Below are 12587 nucleotides of genomic sequence, written 5' to 3'. Positions count from 1 at the left end.
TTTGAGTGTTCCCCATCAAAGGATGGCCTCTTGTTGAATTAAAACCTTGCTTTTCCACAAAAAAAAAAAAAAGCATGTGAACCCCCTCCTCCGTTGCCATGCTGTCACTTGGTAACACACTTAGACCAGTTTGTGTTTCCTTCAGTGTGTTTTCTACTTGCACACATGCTTGTGTGTTTGTGCTGGCTTTCACATGCATAAATGTGTGCGAGTGTGTTTGTAGGCCGCGGGCTGCAGGCGAGGTTACATCTTGCAGCAATTAAGCTGCATGCGTCTCTTACGCCCCTCCATTCGTCTGCTGCGGGGTCTTATTTCAAGGCCAGCCTGTGTTAGACAAACTGAGAACATTTGATGGCTTGGTGGCTGAACACAGCAAACATGTTCCACACATCACTTAATTATATGACAATAAAATGCGGTTGTATTAGATGGAATGCAAGTTGGCGCACAGCAGTGACAAACCGTGGAGATGTACAGCAGGGCTCAGGGGTGCAAATGTGAAAAATGAGGAGGTTGGAGATAAATGAGATAAAAAATTAGGTGAAGGATGTAAAGTGAAGACAGAAAAATTGGGACTGGAACCGAAAAAGCAGATTGAAATGCATAAAAATGTCAGACGTGTTTTATTTCACTACCATCAGACCTCCCATTAAAATACACATGTAAACACCCCTGTGGTCTCCATGTTCTTCCAAAAAGAGAGAGAGTGAGAGAGAGAGAGCTACGGATCAGTGAGAATTACTCTGGGGGTTTTTCACCGAGGCCGCTGATGACTTGAAAACATGCAAGTAGTTATCATGGCCGAAATTACTGACATACCGAAACCTTTAACTGTTGATAACAGGCCGGATGCCAAAAGCCAATTGTGCCTAGCATTTCTGAGAGGCACTTAACACAACTACATGTCACAATAGAATGGCTGGTCACTGAACTCAGCAGATGAACAACAGATAAACAATCTGTTGGAGGTGTAGAGTCGCATAAGTTGTTTACGGAGACAATGCATCCACCGAGAAGATAGCTCTATTTTTTTCCCCAGAAACTAGCATATTTAGCAAGCTCTGCTAGGCCTGTGGAAGATGGCTGTAAGATATTCAGTCAGGAGATTCTAATAAAAGTAAATGTAGCAAATCATAAACTACACCTTTATGTTGTTAATGAAATCTTCATTTAAAACACCAGTATTAATATGCTGGTATAACAGCCTCTATCTGGTTGCAGGGATTGGCTCCATCCAGCCAACACACAGTCCGGGAATATTAAGTTACCGTAATATATGCTTCAACTAATTTTCAACTTTTATTTTGGAAGTTCAGTTATTATTAACAGTCTACCATGGGTCTTCCTGTGCCTTTTTCCCCTCTGGCAGCATAGCCAGATCAGTGTTGTTGTGGTGGTCCTTGATATCCATCAGCTGCTTTCTCGAGACTTGCTCTGCAGTCTGACGGACTGCCACTTTAATTAGAACCTGGAATAGGTGGACAACAGTGCCACATGTATAGACAGTACAAATAATGAATGTAGCCATCACCGTAGCCCCACCCTCGTTAGTTTTTGACCCCATCTGAAACTTTACATCAGCCAGCTTTAGCAGCGAATTAAAATCCTTTGTTCGTGTGATGTTTTTGCAAGCTTTTTTTTAAAGCTGAATGCCAATTGGTGACAATCACTAAAATTACTCCTAGGAGATTGAGAGAGACACAAGATATGATCGGTGTTCTCTATGCCTGGCACCACTTATTCATTTTCATTGTTCTGGTTGCATATATAAAAATATATTCTGTGTTATGAGTAAAATAATCTGTCCATGGAGACTGCAGTCAATGAGAAATTGTAAGGGCTATTGGGGCCTGTTAGTGAGCCAAACCATGTAGCAGGAGGCACACAAGCAAATAATGAAGTTAGGAGTCAGAATTTGCTTGTCAAGCTAAAGTTCAGTTTTTCTTTTCACTCAGTAGAGTTTAGAACAGTTGAGGACCAATCCAGACATAAAAGTATCCCCATACTGTTGATCAGATACCTTTAACCTTTGCCTTTAAATATCAGGGGAGCAAATCAATATGCTTTCAGATGTGTGGCTACATGTTGGTGAACTTTTTCCTGGATTATTATTTACTCGTTTGTTTTTTTAAAAATTATTACTATTTCTCTGCTAATATACAGTACATGCTGATAAATATGTACCAAGCTAAACATAAGAGCCTGGTTAATCCCATTTAATCACCCTTAATTGTTGCTTTCAGGGTCACAGGAAGGCTGGAGCCTATCCCAGCTGCCATAGGGCAAGAGGCAGGATACACCCTGAACAGTTCTCCAGTCTGTCATAGGGCTAACACAGAGCAACAGCGAACCATTCACACTCACATTCACACCTACAGGCAATTTAGAATCACCAGTTAACCTAACCCCACTAACTGCATGTCTTTGAACTGTGGGAGGAAGTCGGAGTACCAACAGAGAACCCATGTAAACACGAGGAGAGCATGAAGACACAGAAAGGCCTCAGCCAGATGATGGATTCAAACCCAGACCTTCTTGCTGTGAGGCAACAGTGCTGCTTACACACACATTACTGACCAAAATATTTTGAGCCCTGTAAAATTACAGATATATACAGCAATGTTGCTCTGCACACACTTTTACATGTACAGACGACAAACTGTGTGCATTCTGTCTCTTTAACACTGCATTTTCACAAAGCAGAGAGGTTGATAGCAGACAGAAGAACCTCTAAGCACTCACGGTATCAGATTTGATTAGGGCAGACTGTTTTGCACCTGGCGAGCAGACACAACAATGCCTGTAAATAAATCTTTCTGTAAACTCACAGCAGTTCAAAGACAGGCAAAAAGAGTCCCGGTCCAGATGTCATTATTACCAGCCGAAAATATTCGGAAATAATTAAGTAGGAGAACAACAGAAACAAATACACGACACTTACGCTGACATTACAGGCCAGCTCTCTTAGAGCAAGCATGCGAGTTATGACGCACGTTAGCAAAAAGCCATTCAACAATATTTACTAAGAACACAAATCCTGATTAGCCGGAAATACAGAGTTTAAACAAACAGCAAAAGAATCAACAAAAAAACAGAGAACATTTTAAAAAATGTGACAAGGTGGAAGATCAAAATACACGACTTTATTGCTGCCATTTTTAATCACTAGTAAGTTATGGTTGTCAAGAAAACTAACAAGAGGGCTGACCTCTTCATCAGCAGCTTCCTCTCCTTAGCCTGCTCCTCTCGTGCCTTTGGCAGCTGAGTCGAGTTTGTACGCTACTTCAGAAGAGAGTCTCAGTGGTGGATTAGTCATCCTCCTGGTGATTCAACATATACACTTGTCCCTCTTGATCTGCTGCTCTTGCTTCTCCTTGGGGTTTTTTTGGTATTTTTTTGGCCACAAACTCGCCTCATTTCCTCCCTGAATGGGCTCCTTCAGCAACGGCCTTCCTCTCCTGGGCTTTGACCTTCTGGTATGATTTCTTCCCTTTTGCTTTACTCTGTCTCCTCACTTCTGAACTCTTTTTCACAAAACAGAGTTGTTATTTATTTGTTTGTTTTAGGAAATCTAGATAGTTAGGAACACTATGTTGTAAACGCATGCTCAAAATATATCCAGGCTGTGGTTTGGAGTTCCCCACGGTTCACCCCTGGGTCCCCAGAGATTTACTGTGTCGTGGATGAATCTTTCAACCTCTTAAATTTTTAGTATGACAGTGGTGTGTTTTTATTGTCAAAGAGTGAGTTTTAGGCATGGAAACATAACTGACAAAATTAACGTCCATGATCACACTTTGATATCTTTTTTTTTTCCACAAAAATACAGCTTCTGGTTTTGAGTATTTAAATAAAGATAGTATTGCAGATTAACAGATTATTTCCTAAATAAACCATCTAAAGGATGAAACTCAAAGTTTTTTTTCAGTTTTAGCATATGAAATAAGTAATAATAAATGGCAAATTTTCATACTTAAGCAGCTGCAACCATTAGCAGCAATAACATTGGCAGGATTTCACATTTGGCAGTAAAATACCTGAAATATATCTAATTATTTCATGTTTTATTTCCTGCTTTACCTACACTTGAGTCTTTGGAATAAGCAGATAAAGAAAAATCTACATTTGTGGTGTCTTTATTCAAAGTTAAAGCTTCAGGAAAACTGTGAAAAATCTGTTGAACTGTAGTCAAGTAACCAAACACAAACTCGTAAAAGTTGGGCTCTACTCATCATAAATCATAGCCTCGAACTTTTAGCCAAGTTCATCCTGCCACTCACAGACTCCAGACTTGGAGAGTTTTCTGCAGCTGTGATGCTTGACAAATATGAGTCCTAACTGGATTAGGGCCCACTAACACCCAAGGCCTGAGGACAGAACGTGTGTGAAAGCAAGATTGGGAGGAAGTTGTCGTGTAAAGGCAGAGGTGTGTGTGTTTTTGCATCCTTATGTGGAAGTGTGTCTTTGCCTGCGGGCAGAACACAGGGCCAGGGCAGGAAACGAAGTAGTTGTGCCACCGGTTAGAGGAAACAGAATGGCAGATACATTACTCAAGAGTCAGACTGGCAGGACTTCTGAGAGCCAAAGCTGAGAGGACATTGAAGGAGGACAGAGTGTTGACATGGAGGCTGGTGGGCCTAAACCAACAGAAAAACAAACAATACATCCTAGATTTTTTTTTTAATTCCCTTGATATATTAAACTCTGAAGTGGAGATTTGTGGAGATTTTTTTTTTAGGAAAAAACAATGTAATGTTGAGTCAAAATGGCCTCACTATATCACATACATACATTAGATGCTCTTTAAAACTCTACTGAAGTTATATAACACCAAAATACATTCCCTTGTTTTGTTTCTTGATGGTGTTGTTTGAAAGTCTTTTCCATACAAAGTGGTCAGTTTGGTTGAGATCTCAGCCTGCTTTGCAGGGTATCATTGTAAATTTTATCTCACTTGGTTGTCCCCTGTTAGATAAAGATATCTTTGTAAAAAACCACCTATTAGGATATGAAAGATCTAGTGTTAGTGATGGCCGCCATCTAGTGGTCATACATTACCTGTCCAGTAATTGTTGGCTGGTGATCTTTGCCAAGCATATGTGTGAGTTCATGTTTTAATGACTCTGAGATGAATGAAGAAACCTTGTGGCTGATTCTCTCAAAGTTGGATCCAAAACGTGTGTTAAATCTAATTTTGCTAGAATGACTTGGTGTTTGCAAAGGAGTATTGTAGCCTGCGAATATTGAAGTTGGTCAATACTGGTAAATACTTATGAGGCCAGTGCATCCTGTTAGTCGAGTCACATATACAGAGGTTTTTTGTTTGGTTTTTTTGTTTGGTTTTTTTGTGTGTTTGGTTTGTTTGTTTTTTGGGGCCGGGGGGGGGGTGTTCTACCAGAGGTGCTTGCTGACTGAAGTGCCAGATCCTTAAAGTGTTCTGGTGTACAAGTTCAATAGTTGGTTAGCGTAGAAGAAGTAGTAGAGAAGGTGCAACTCAACAACCACTTCATTAGGTACACCTTGCTAATAGAATATTCACATGACAGAATCACACAGTAGCAGCACTGCGGCATGATGGTTAGCATTGTTGTCTCACAGTAAGAAGGTCATGAGTTTGAGACCTTTCTGTGGAGCTTGCATGTTCTCCCGTGCCTGCATGGGTTCTCTGGGTACGTAGTGGGGTTAGGTAAATAAGTGATCCCCCCATACCATTAAACCACAACCAGCACCCTGAATTGTTGATACAAGCCAGGATCGATCCATCTTTCCATGTTGTTTACACCAAATTACGACATTGCTTTTCAAATGTTATAGCAGAAATCAAGACTCCTCAGACCAGGCAATGATTTTTTTAATCTTCTGTTGTCCAGTGTTGGCAAGTCTGTGCAAATTGTAGGAGTCCATTTCAATCAAAGTTACTTTTCTCTATAAACCCTAGAGATGGTTGTGTGGGAAATCCCAGTAGATCAGCATCAGTCACCATACTACATTCAAAATCACTTAAATCACCTTTCTTCCTCATTTGGACTCTCTGAACTTCAGGGGGTCGTCTCGGACATTTCTACATGCCTGTTGAGCAGTTGAATGTGTGCACCTAATAAATAAACCAATTATGTATTGTGTTATGTAGTGTTCATGTATGATCCCCAATCATATGATTTACTGTTGCCTTCCTATTAGCTATAAGCACTCAGTCATCACTCATTTTCTGGTTAAATGCTACTCTTTCTTAATCATAACAGAAAACAGGTAAATGTGCAGTATCTTCAAAATTTATTATGTGGATAAAATACAGTTGTCAAACAAGTTTCTCTTTTTACTACAAAAGTGTTAGAAAAGAAACAACCAACAGGACAAGCTGCTTCTTTGTTTCCCTTTCTTGGTAAAAACGTTTCAGTCAAGGCTTAGAGAAAACGAGAAGAACTGAAGACACGCATACGATCAAACAATTCTCAGACGGGCGATAAAGACCTGGTCAGTGAGAAACAAAGGTCAGTCACTTAGATACAATTTAATTCAGTATGACTCCAGTTAAACAGTGAACGGGTTGTGTGTTTTAAAAGTGTCCAAAAGAGTACACTGTACAGTGTTTTCCTGCACACACACAAAGGAGCACTGAGAGAAAGAACAGTATTACAAACTGAGGGAAGGGGGGGGGGAAATACAATTTCTGGTAAAGATAAATAAATTAAAAGATGGTACAAAGAATCCTGTTGAAGCTGCTGTAGAACCAAAAAAAATACTGTGTGATTACAGGCACATGATAGGAGAACTTGTGTTTTGTTTTTACACAACTCAACCATCTGATATCAAGCAATACGTTTTACATGCTTTTCATGTAAGAGATTGCAACTCTTAGAAGAGTAGAGGGAATATAAAAAGTAAAACTCTTATCCCCCTCTGTGTCAGAAAGACAAAAATATTCAGCCCACTGCTGGACTTTTGTTACAATTCAGATTTGTTACTTTTTTATTACAATAAACAGTTAACCCCTCATATGTAATAATAATAATAATAATATTAATATTAAGAGGAAAATGTTCTAATTCAGGTGCCACTGGAACAAATAGTGCGTTGTTGTATTCGAGGAAAAACATTGACACAAAACAAGGACATCTAAGATATTAACCCTTATCATTTAAGTACAGTTATTTAAAAAAAAAACAAAAAAAAAAAAAAAAAAAAACACGACAGGGTAAAACGGCTCAATAATTATTATTTTTTTTACAATTTTTTTTTTTAACTGATAGGAAAATATCAAACAGCATTTTGCTTTTTCTTCATACAAGTCCAGCAATTTTTGAGCTGCTGTAGAGCAAAGACTCATGCAGTTGTTAACACAGCAAAATTATTTTAATTCTATCGGGAAAATGTGGACAGTTAACATTTTACAGCAAACTCAGATAATACTAACACTGCTGTATCATAAAATAGACACTTGAACAGAAACGGACTCACTGTTTTCACTGGGCTGATGGGTGCATGTGTGGAACTGCATGTGATTTAGGGTTACTGCACATCTTCAGTGTAGTGTTAACATGTACACACTTTAAATTTGGCTGGTACACACACGATAAACACCTGGTTCCTCTGTTTATCTGAATTATCAGTGAGCTGATGAGCACAACCCTGACCTGACAAACATGCTAACATTAACGCCCCAATTCCACCTGGTATGAACATGCACGCTATATCTAGATCCTAACAGCCGGTCCATGAATGTTTGCATTCATCCTGGTATTAAAACAGCCTCTCATTGTCTTGATTGTGCCTGCGATGTGATTAACAAGAAGATGAGCTGGGAGGACACGGCCGACTTCAACTACATGTGCGTTCACATTACAGTAAGCTACCTAGACATGTTGATACCAGGTGTAGGTTAGGTAACTGGGTCAAAATGACATTAGGTAAAGGCAATGAACACCTGATTGTAAACCAGTTCCTTATAAACAAATCCTCAAGCTTCATCCGGAGGCACCGTGTGTCTGACAACATGCTTTTGGTAAAGCACTCCCTGCTTGTCTCAGGAGGCTTCGTTGGCTTGGCTTGGCATCTTGCACATCATCAGGATCTGCTTCAAGGCTTTCTGGACGTCCTCGTCCATCTGACCCTAATAATATTAAGTGACATTCATTTGAAAAACCTTCCAACGAATCACAAACAAAAGTATCTGAATGCCTGACTTAAAGTTAGTTAGGGCGACCTGATCCCTTAAAAGTGAACATCATTAAGCTGTAGTCCAAGAAGACATAAACAAATGGATGGACTTACCTGAACAGCATAGAGGAGGTGCATTCTGTAAACTGACACTACTTCACTGTGTTGCTTCTTTGACTCCTAAAAAGACATGAGGCAAACCCAAACTTAACTGTACTTTATTTATATCAAAGCTAGTGTAAGTAATTTACAGAGCCCCCAGAAGGTTGCACTGTTGTGACTCCAGTAAGGAATAAGCTCATCAGATCTCTCTGATTATAACTGAAGCCTGGGGGTGACAAACCTGGGAATGTGGCTGTTTCCATGACTGTGCTTTGGCTGTTATACGTGTGTGTGTGTGTGTGTGTGTGTGTGTGTGTGTGTGTGTGTGTGTGTGTGTGTGTGTGTGTGTGTGTGTGTGTGGTGACAGATTGTGCTGTAACTTATTACAAAAGCAGTTTAAGGGAACATTTCTGTGACCTTTGTGGAGCTTTTAAACCGATTCGCTAATTATTAATGAGAAATCTTACAGCAAGCTGGTACTGCAGTTGTTTGATTTGCTGCTGCATCGTCTCGAGTTGCTGATTTTGCTGCTGTCGTTTGGAGGGGGAGCATGAGCTGTAGGAGAGCTGTGATAGGCTGTTTAAGGCATCCTTCAGTTTCACCACCTCTCGAGACAGGTCATCTATCTACAACAAGATAGAACAAGTTGAACAAGTTCACCGTGAAATGAAAATACTTTTAGCTGCCATTTCATTACTGACCCTCTTGTTCTTTTCTCTCTCTGATGCAGTGTGATTCTCCACCAACTGTTTGAGCTGACACACAGCATCCTGGGACTCGGCCAGTTTGGAGGTCAGCGTCTGGTTCTCCTTCTCCTTTGACATAACTAGCTCCTGCAGGGCTTCTCGCTCTGCACCATTATCCCGTGCCTGATGGATGGATGAGCGGTTAAGATAAGTGTTAAGAATAGATAGTACTAAATGTTAGAGAGAAAAGAGCCTTTGGAAAGTGGATATGTTGTTTTTGCCTATCCTCCCACCTTCTGCCAGGCATCTGCAGCCTCCAGGGCCATCTCATCCTGCTTCCTGAGGGCCTCCTGGAGGAGGTGTGTCAGATGGTTCACTTCACCTTCCAGCTGCTCCCGCATTGTGTCATGCTCCACACGGGAGACTGAGTCATCTGGGGTGACATCCTTCTCAGCTGTCAGCCTGTTTGTGAAGGGGACACATGGTAGTAACTAGAACTAAAGTACATTTTATTCTAGCAGGGAGGAACATTTAATGGAAATGGATAAACCCAGTAACCCTGTAATTGATGTGAATATATTTTAATATCTTTTATTTTTTTCATTTTCATATTTAAAAAAAATGAGATAAATGTATTTCTCTAACAATCAAGATTAGTCAGCTTGTTTTTTTCTTTCTTTAACTTGCATAGTTACATCTGCAGGAAACTCAAAAATGAAGTGCCATTCTACAGATATACATTCCTAAACAAGCCATTTAGTATTAGCTGATAACACTAATACTAGCACTCTATTACCTCATTATGATCACTTTTGGCATCATTATGCTAAACTTGAGGCTGCTACACCACAAGACCTATCGGTGATTTTGTGGTACACTATGTGCATCCTTCTTTTATATATAGTCTGTGCCTTAATTTTATACTCATTTACTGATAATCATTAGTACAATATTAGGTTCTTTTACTTGTTATCATTTCACATTATCCAAAAGGTTATTTATACAGGTGCGTCAATGTATAAGTAAGATTTTTGTTGTAGCCAACCAAGGTGGAGCTCAGATTCCCACAAATAGGAAACATGTTCATCATCAAAATTAGACATATTTAGTTTTGTGTTTGTGTCGCTATTTTTCACTCACCTGTGTTGAAGAGCCTCCACCTGTGTGGTCTTTTGATGTAGCTCCTCTTTCAAGGCTTCCACCTCATTTTCCAGCTCTTTGATCGCATTACCCAGAGACGACATCACCTGCATTTGATCAGCAAGAGCCACGGAGCTCTGTGCCTGAACCTCTGCCGCCTTCCTCAGTAGTAAAATCTCCTCTTGAGCAGATGAATATTTCTTCTCAGCCTCAGCTAGCAGCCTCTGCAGCTCCTCCACCTTACTGTTTAACACCTGCACCTGTTGTTCCAAAGTTGGAGAGGGGGAGGTACTCTTCTCAGCTTGAGCTTCAGCCAGCTGTTTCTGAGTGGCATTGAGCTGATTTTTGGTTTCACTGTAGGAGCGTGAAAGTTCCCTGCAGCGGAGCTGCAGTCCAGTGATTTCCTCATCTCGGGCAGCCTTCATCTCTTCAAAGTCTTTGGCTGCAGATTCAACAGGCACTGTGCCCTTTAGAGCCTCCTAAACAACAGAAAGGGGATAAATTGCAGGCCATAAAGATGAATGATATGTGGTGAACTGCATTTTAAAAAGCAGTCTAAAGAAAAGAAAAAAAAAACTCTGCTCCTCTGATATCAGCTAAATCTTGAATTGTCAGCCTCAAGCAGAGATGAAACAGACTACAAAGGTTGGACAAATCAATTTTGTTCATATAGAAGAACCCTGCATTTACCTGGAGCACCCTGACTTCCTCCTGTGCCTCCTTGTACAGCTCCTCAAGTTGTGCTGCCCTCTGTTCTTTCTCTTTAGCGCTCTCTCTATCATCCTCCGTCTTCTTCAGTGCCTCTTCCAGACGTTTGATATGTTGTGTTGCTTTATCTACCTCTGACTCTGATTGGGCGAGCTGGGCCTTTAGCTGCGTTACTTCATGTTCAACTGTGGATGATGTAAGTCTCTGGCTCTCCTGGCCTTCTCTCGTTCCCACCTGTACTCTCAGATTCTCCACTTCCTCCACAGCTTGGTGGTATCTCTCCTGAGTGTCAGTCAGCTTGGCTTGCAGCTCTGCTAGACTCTCCATCAGCTCTCTCTCTCTTCCTCTCTCGCTTTCATTGTCCTCTCTTTCCCTGCTTCGCTCTGGCTTCAGCTGAGCCTGAAGCGACTGGTTTTCCTTCCTGGTTTCAAGCAGTTTTATCTGAACTTTCTCTAATGTCTGCCTCAACAATCTGATCTCCTCTTCGCCTCCTCCTCGTAGTTTCTCCCTCTCTTCTTCCTCCAGTATCACAGAGTCAGCTCCTGGATCTTCCCCTTCTACTTGAGTGGTGGAGGGGACTTGAGGCAATGACTCAAACTCATCCTGGGTAGAGTGGAAAGATGAGTTGGAGGCAATGCTGTTTGGACGACTCATCTCCTTCAGGTTTTCATTTCCTTGGAGGGATGGATGTTTCTGTGGGATGAGGGAACAGGCAAAAGTGAATGAAAGTGAGTGAGGCTGGAAATACAAAAAGCTCAGTAATGAAACTGCAGCTATGTTTTTCTCTCACATTCGCTTTGATTGATTAACTACAAAGCAAAAAAACAGAGGTATTTATTAGACATGACACGATACCACTTTTTATGTCTGAAACCGATATCATAAATTTGGATATCTGCCGATACCGATATGAAGCCGATATAGTGTATTTTGTAATCAATAAAACTGTTTTTTATAAATATCTTGCTGCATTTTTTATAAGTTCATACTCAAGTTTAAATAAACAACAACACTAAAGCTATTCTGTTATACCTGTATGCAAAAAATACACTGCACCCAAAATATTTCATAGTTCAGCAACACTGATCAATCTAATAAACTTAAACCTGCTCAATCCTCCCTATTCTGGTGTTTTAAAGAGTACTTAGCAGAAATATTAAACAACCTAACTAGCAGGGTTGCCAACTCCCAGCAAAAATATTAGGGAACCACCCCCCACGTCACGATGCTGAATCGACGTAATCAACTTTAATTTAATGCAAGTGTAAAACAAATGCACAGAAATCAGTTATTTTTCTGCAATAATTAAATAGATTCAACATCTTTCTTCAATTCTTCAATTGCAGACTGCACAGATGGTACCTTCCCAAAGGAAAAAGTACTATAGCTTACTAGGGTATATATTAGATTTAATAGTTACTATATACAATTATGGATTTCTATACATTTAATCAGATGACCACTTTAGTTGTAAGATTCAGATAACTATTTATTAAAAGTTAGTCATTTTAAATGAAATAACAAAGAAAAGTATTTTTTGTGCCCCCCTTTCCCTGTTAATGCCCTGCCTAGCCCCCCTGGCAAAACTTTGCTAGACCCGCCACTCCACAGTGACCAGCCGTCAGCTACATTAAAAAAAGGATCCTGGTGTTATTTGTCTCTCAGAAACAGTTCATAACTTCCCTTCAACTCATTCTTGTCACCTAAAAGGTAAACCTGTTTCTCAATCACTGTTCAGCTCTGATGATTCAGTAAGGACATCTGGTTTCATCTTCATGTTTCCCTCTCACCACA

General features: G+C 40.3%; 1 protein-coding gene across 3 annotated transcripts in view; it reads right to left on the bottom strand.

The window, feature by feature from the left end:
• Window positions 1–6250: 6250 nt before the first annotated feature.
• rai14 (retinoic acid induced 14) overlaps window positions 6251–12587 on the bottom strand; it is a 50199-nt gene continuing 43862 nt past the window's right edge. For all 3 annotated transcript variants that reach the window (XM_040053479.1, XM_040053477.1, XM_040053478.1), the window contains 7 exons: window positions 10776–11486; window positions 10086–10564; window positions 9239–9407; window positions 8961–9128; window positions 8727–8885; window positions 8272–8337; window positions 6251–8110 (listed from right to left, as the gene is read on the bottom strand). In XM_040053479.1, the coding sequence (XP_039909413.1) occupies window positions 8024–8110; window positions 8272–8337; window positions 8727–8885; window positions 8961–9128; window positions 9239–9407; window positions 10086–10564; window positions 10776–11486 (1839 nt within the window). In that variant the 3' untranslated portion in view covers window positions 6251–8023. The remainder of the gene's footprint in view (window positions 8111–8271; window positions 8338–8726; window positions 8886–8960; window positions 9129–9238; window positions 9408–10085; window positions 10565–10775; window positions 11487–12587) is intronic.

This window comes from Simochromis diagramma, unplaced genomic scaffold (assembly GCF_900408965.1).
Source record: "Simochromis diagramma unplaced genomic scaffold, fSimDia1.1 OVJJ01000596.1, whole genome shotgun sequence".
Lineage (NCBI taxonomy): Eukaryota > Metazoa > Chordata > Actinopteri > Cichliformes > Cichlidae > Simochromis > Simochromis diagramma.
The sequence above is the reverse complement of the archived record's forward strand: the minus strand, read 5'-3'. Positions and strand labels throughout refer to the sequence as shown.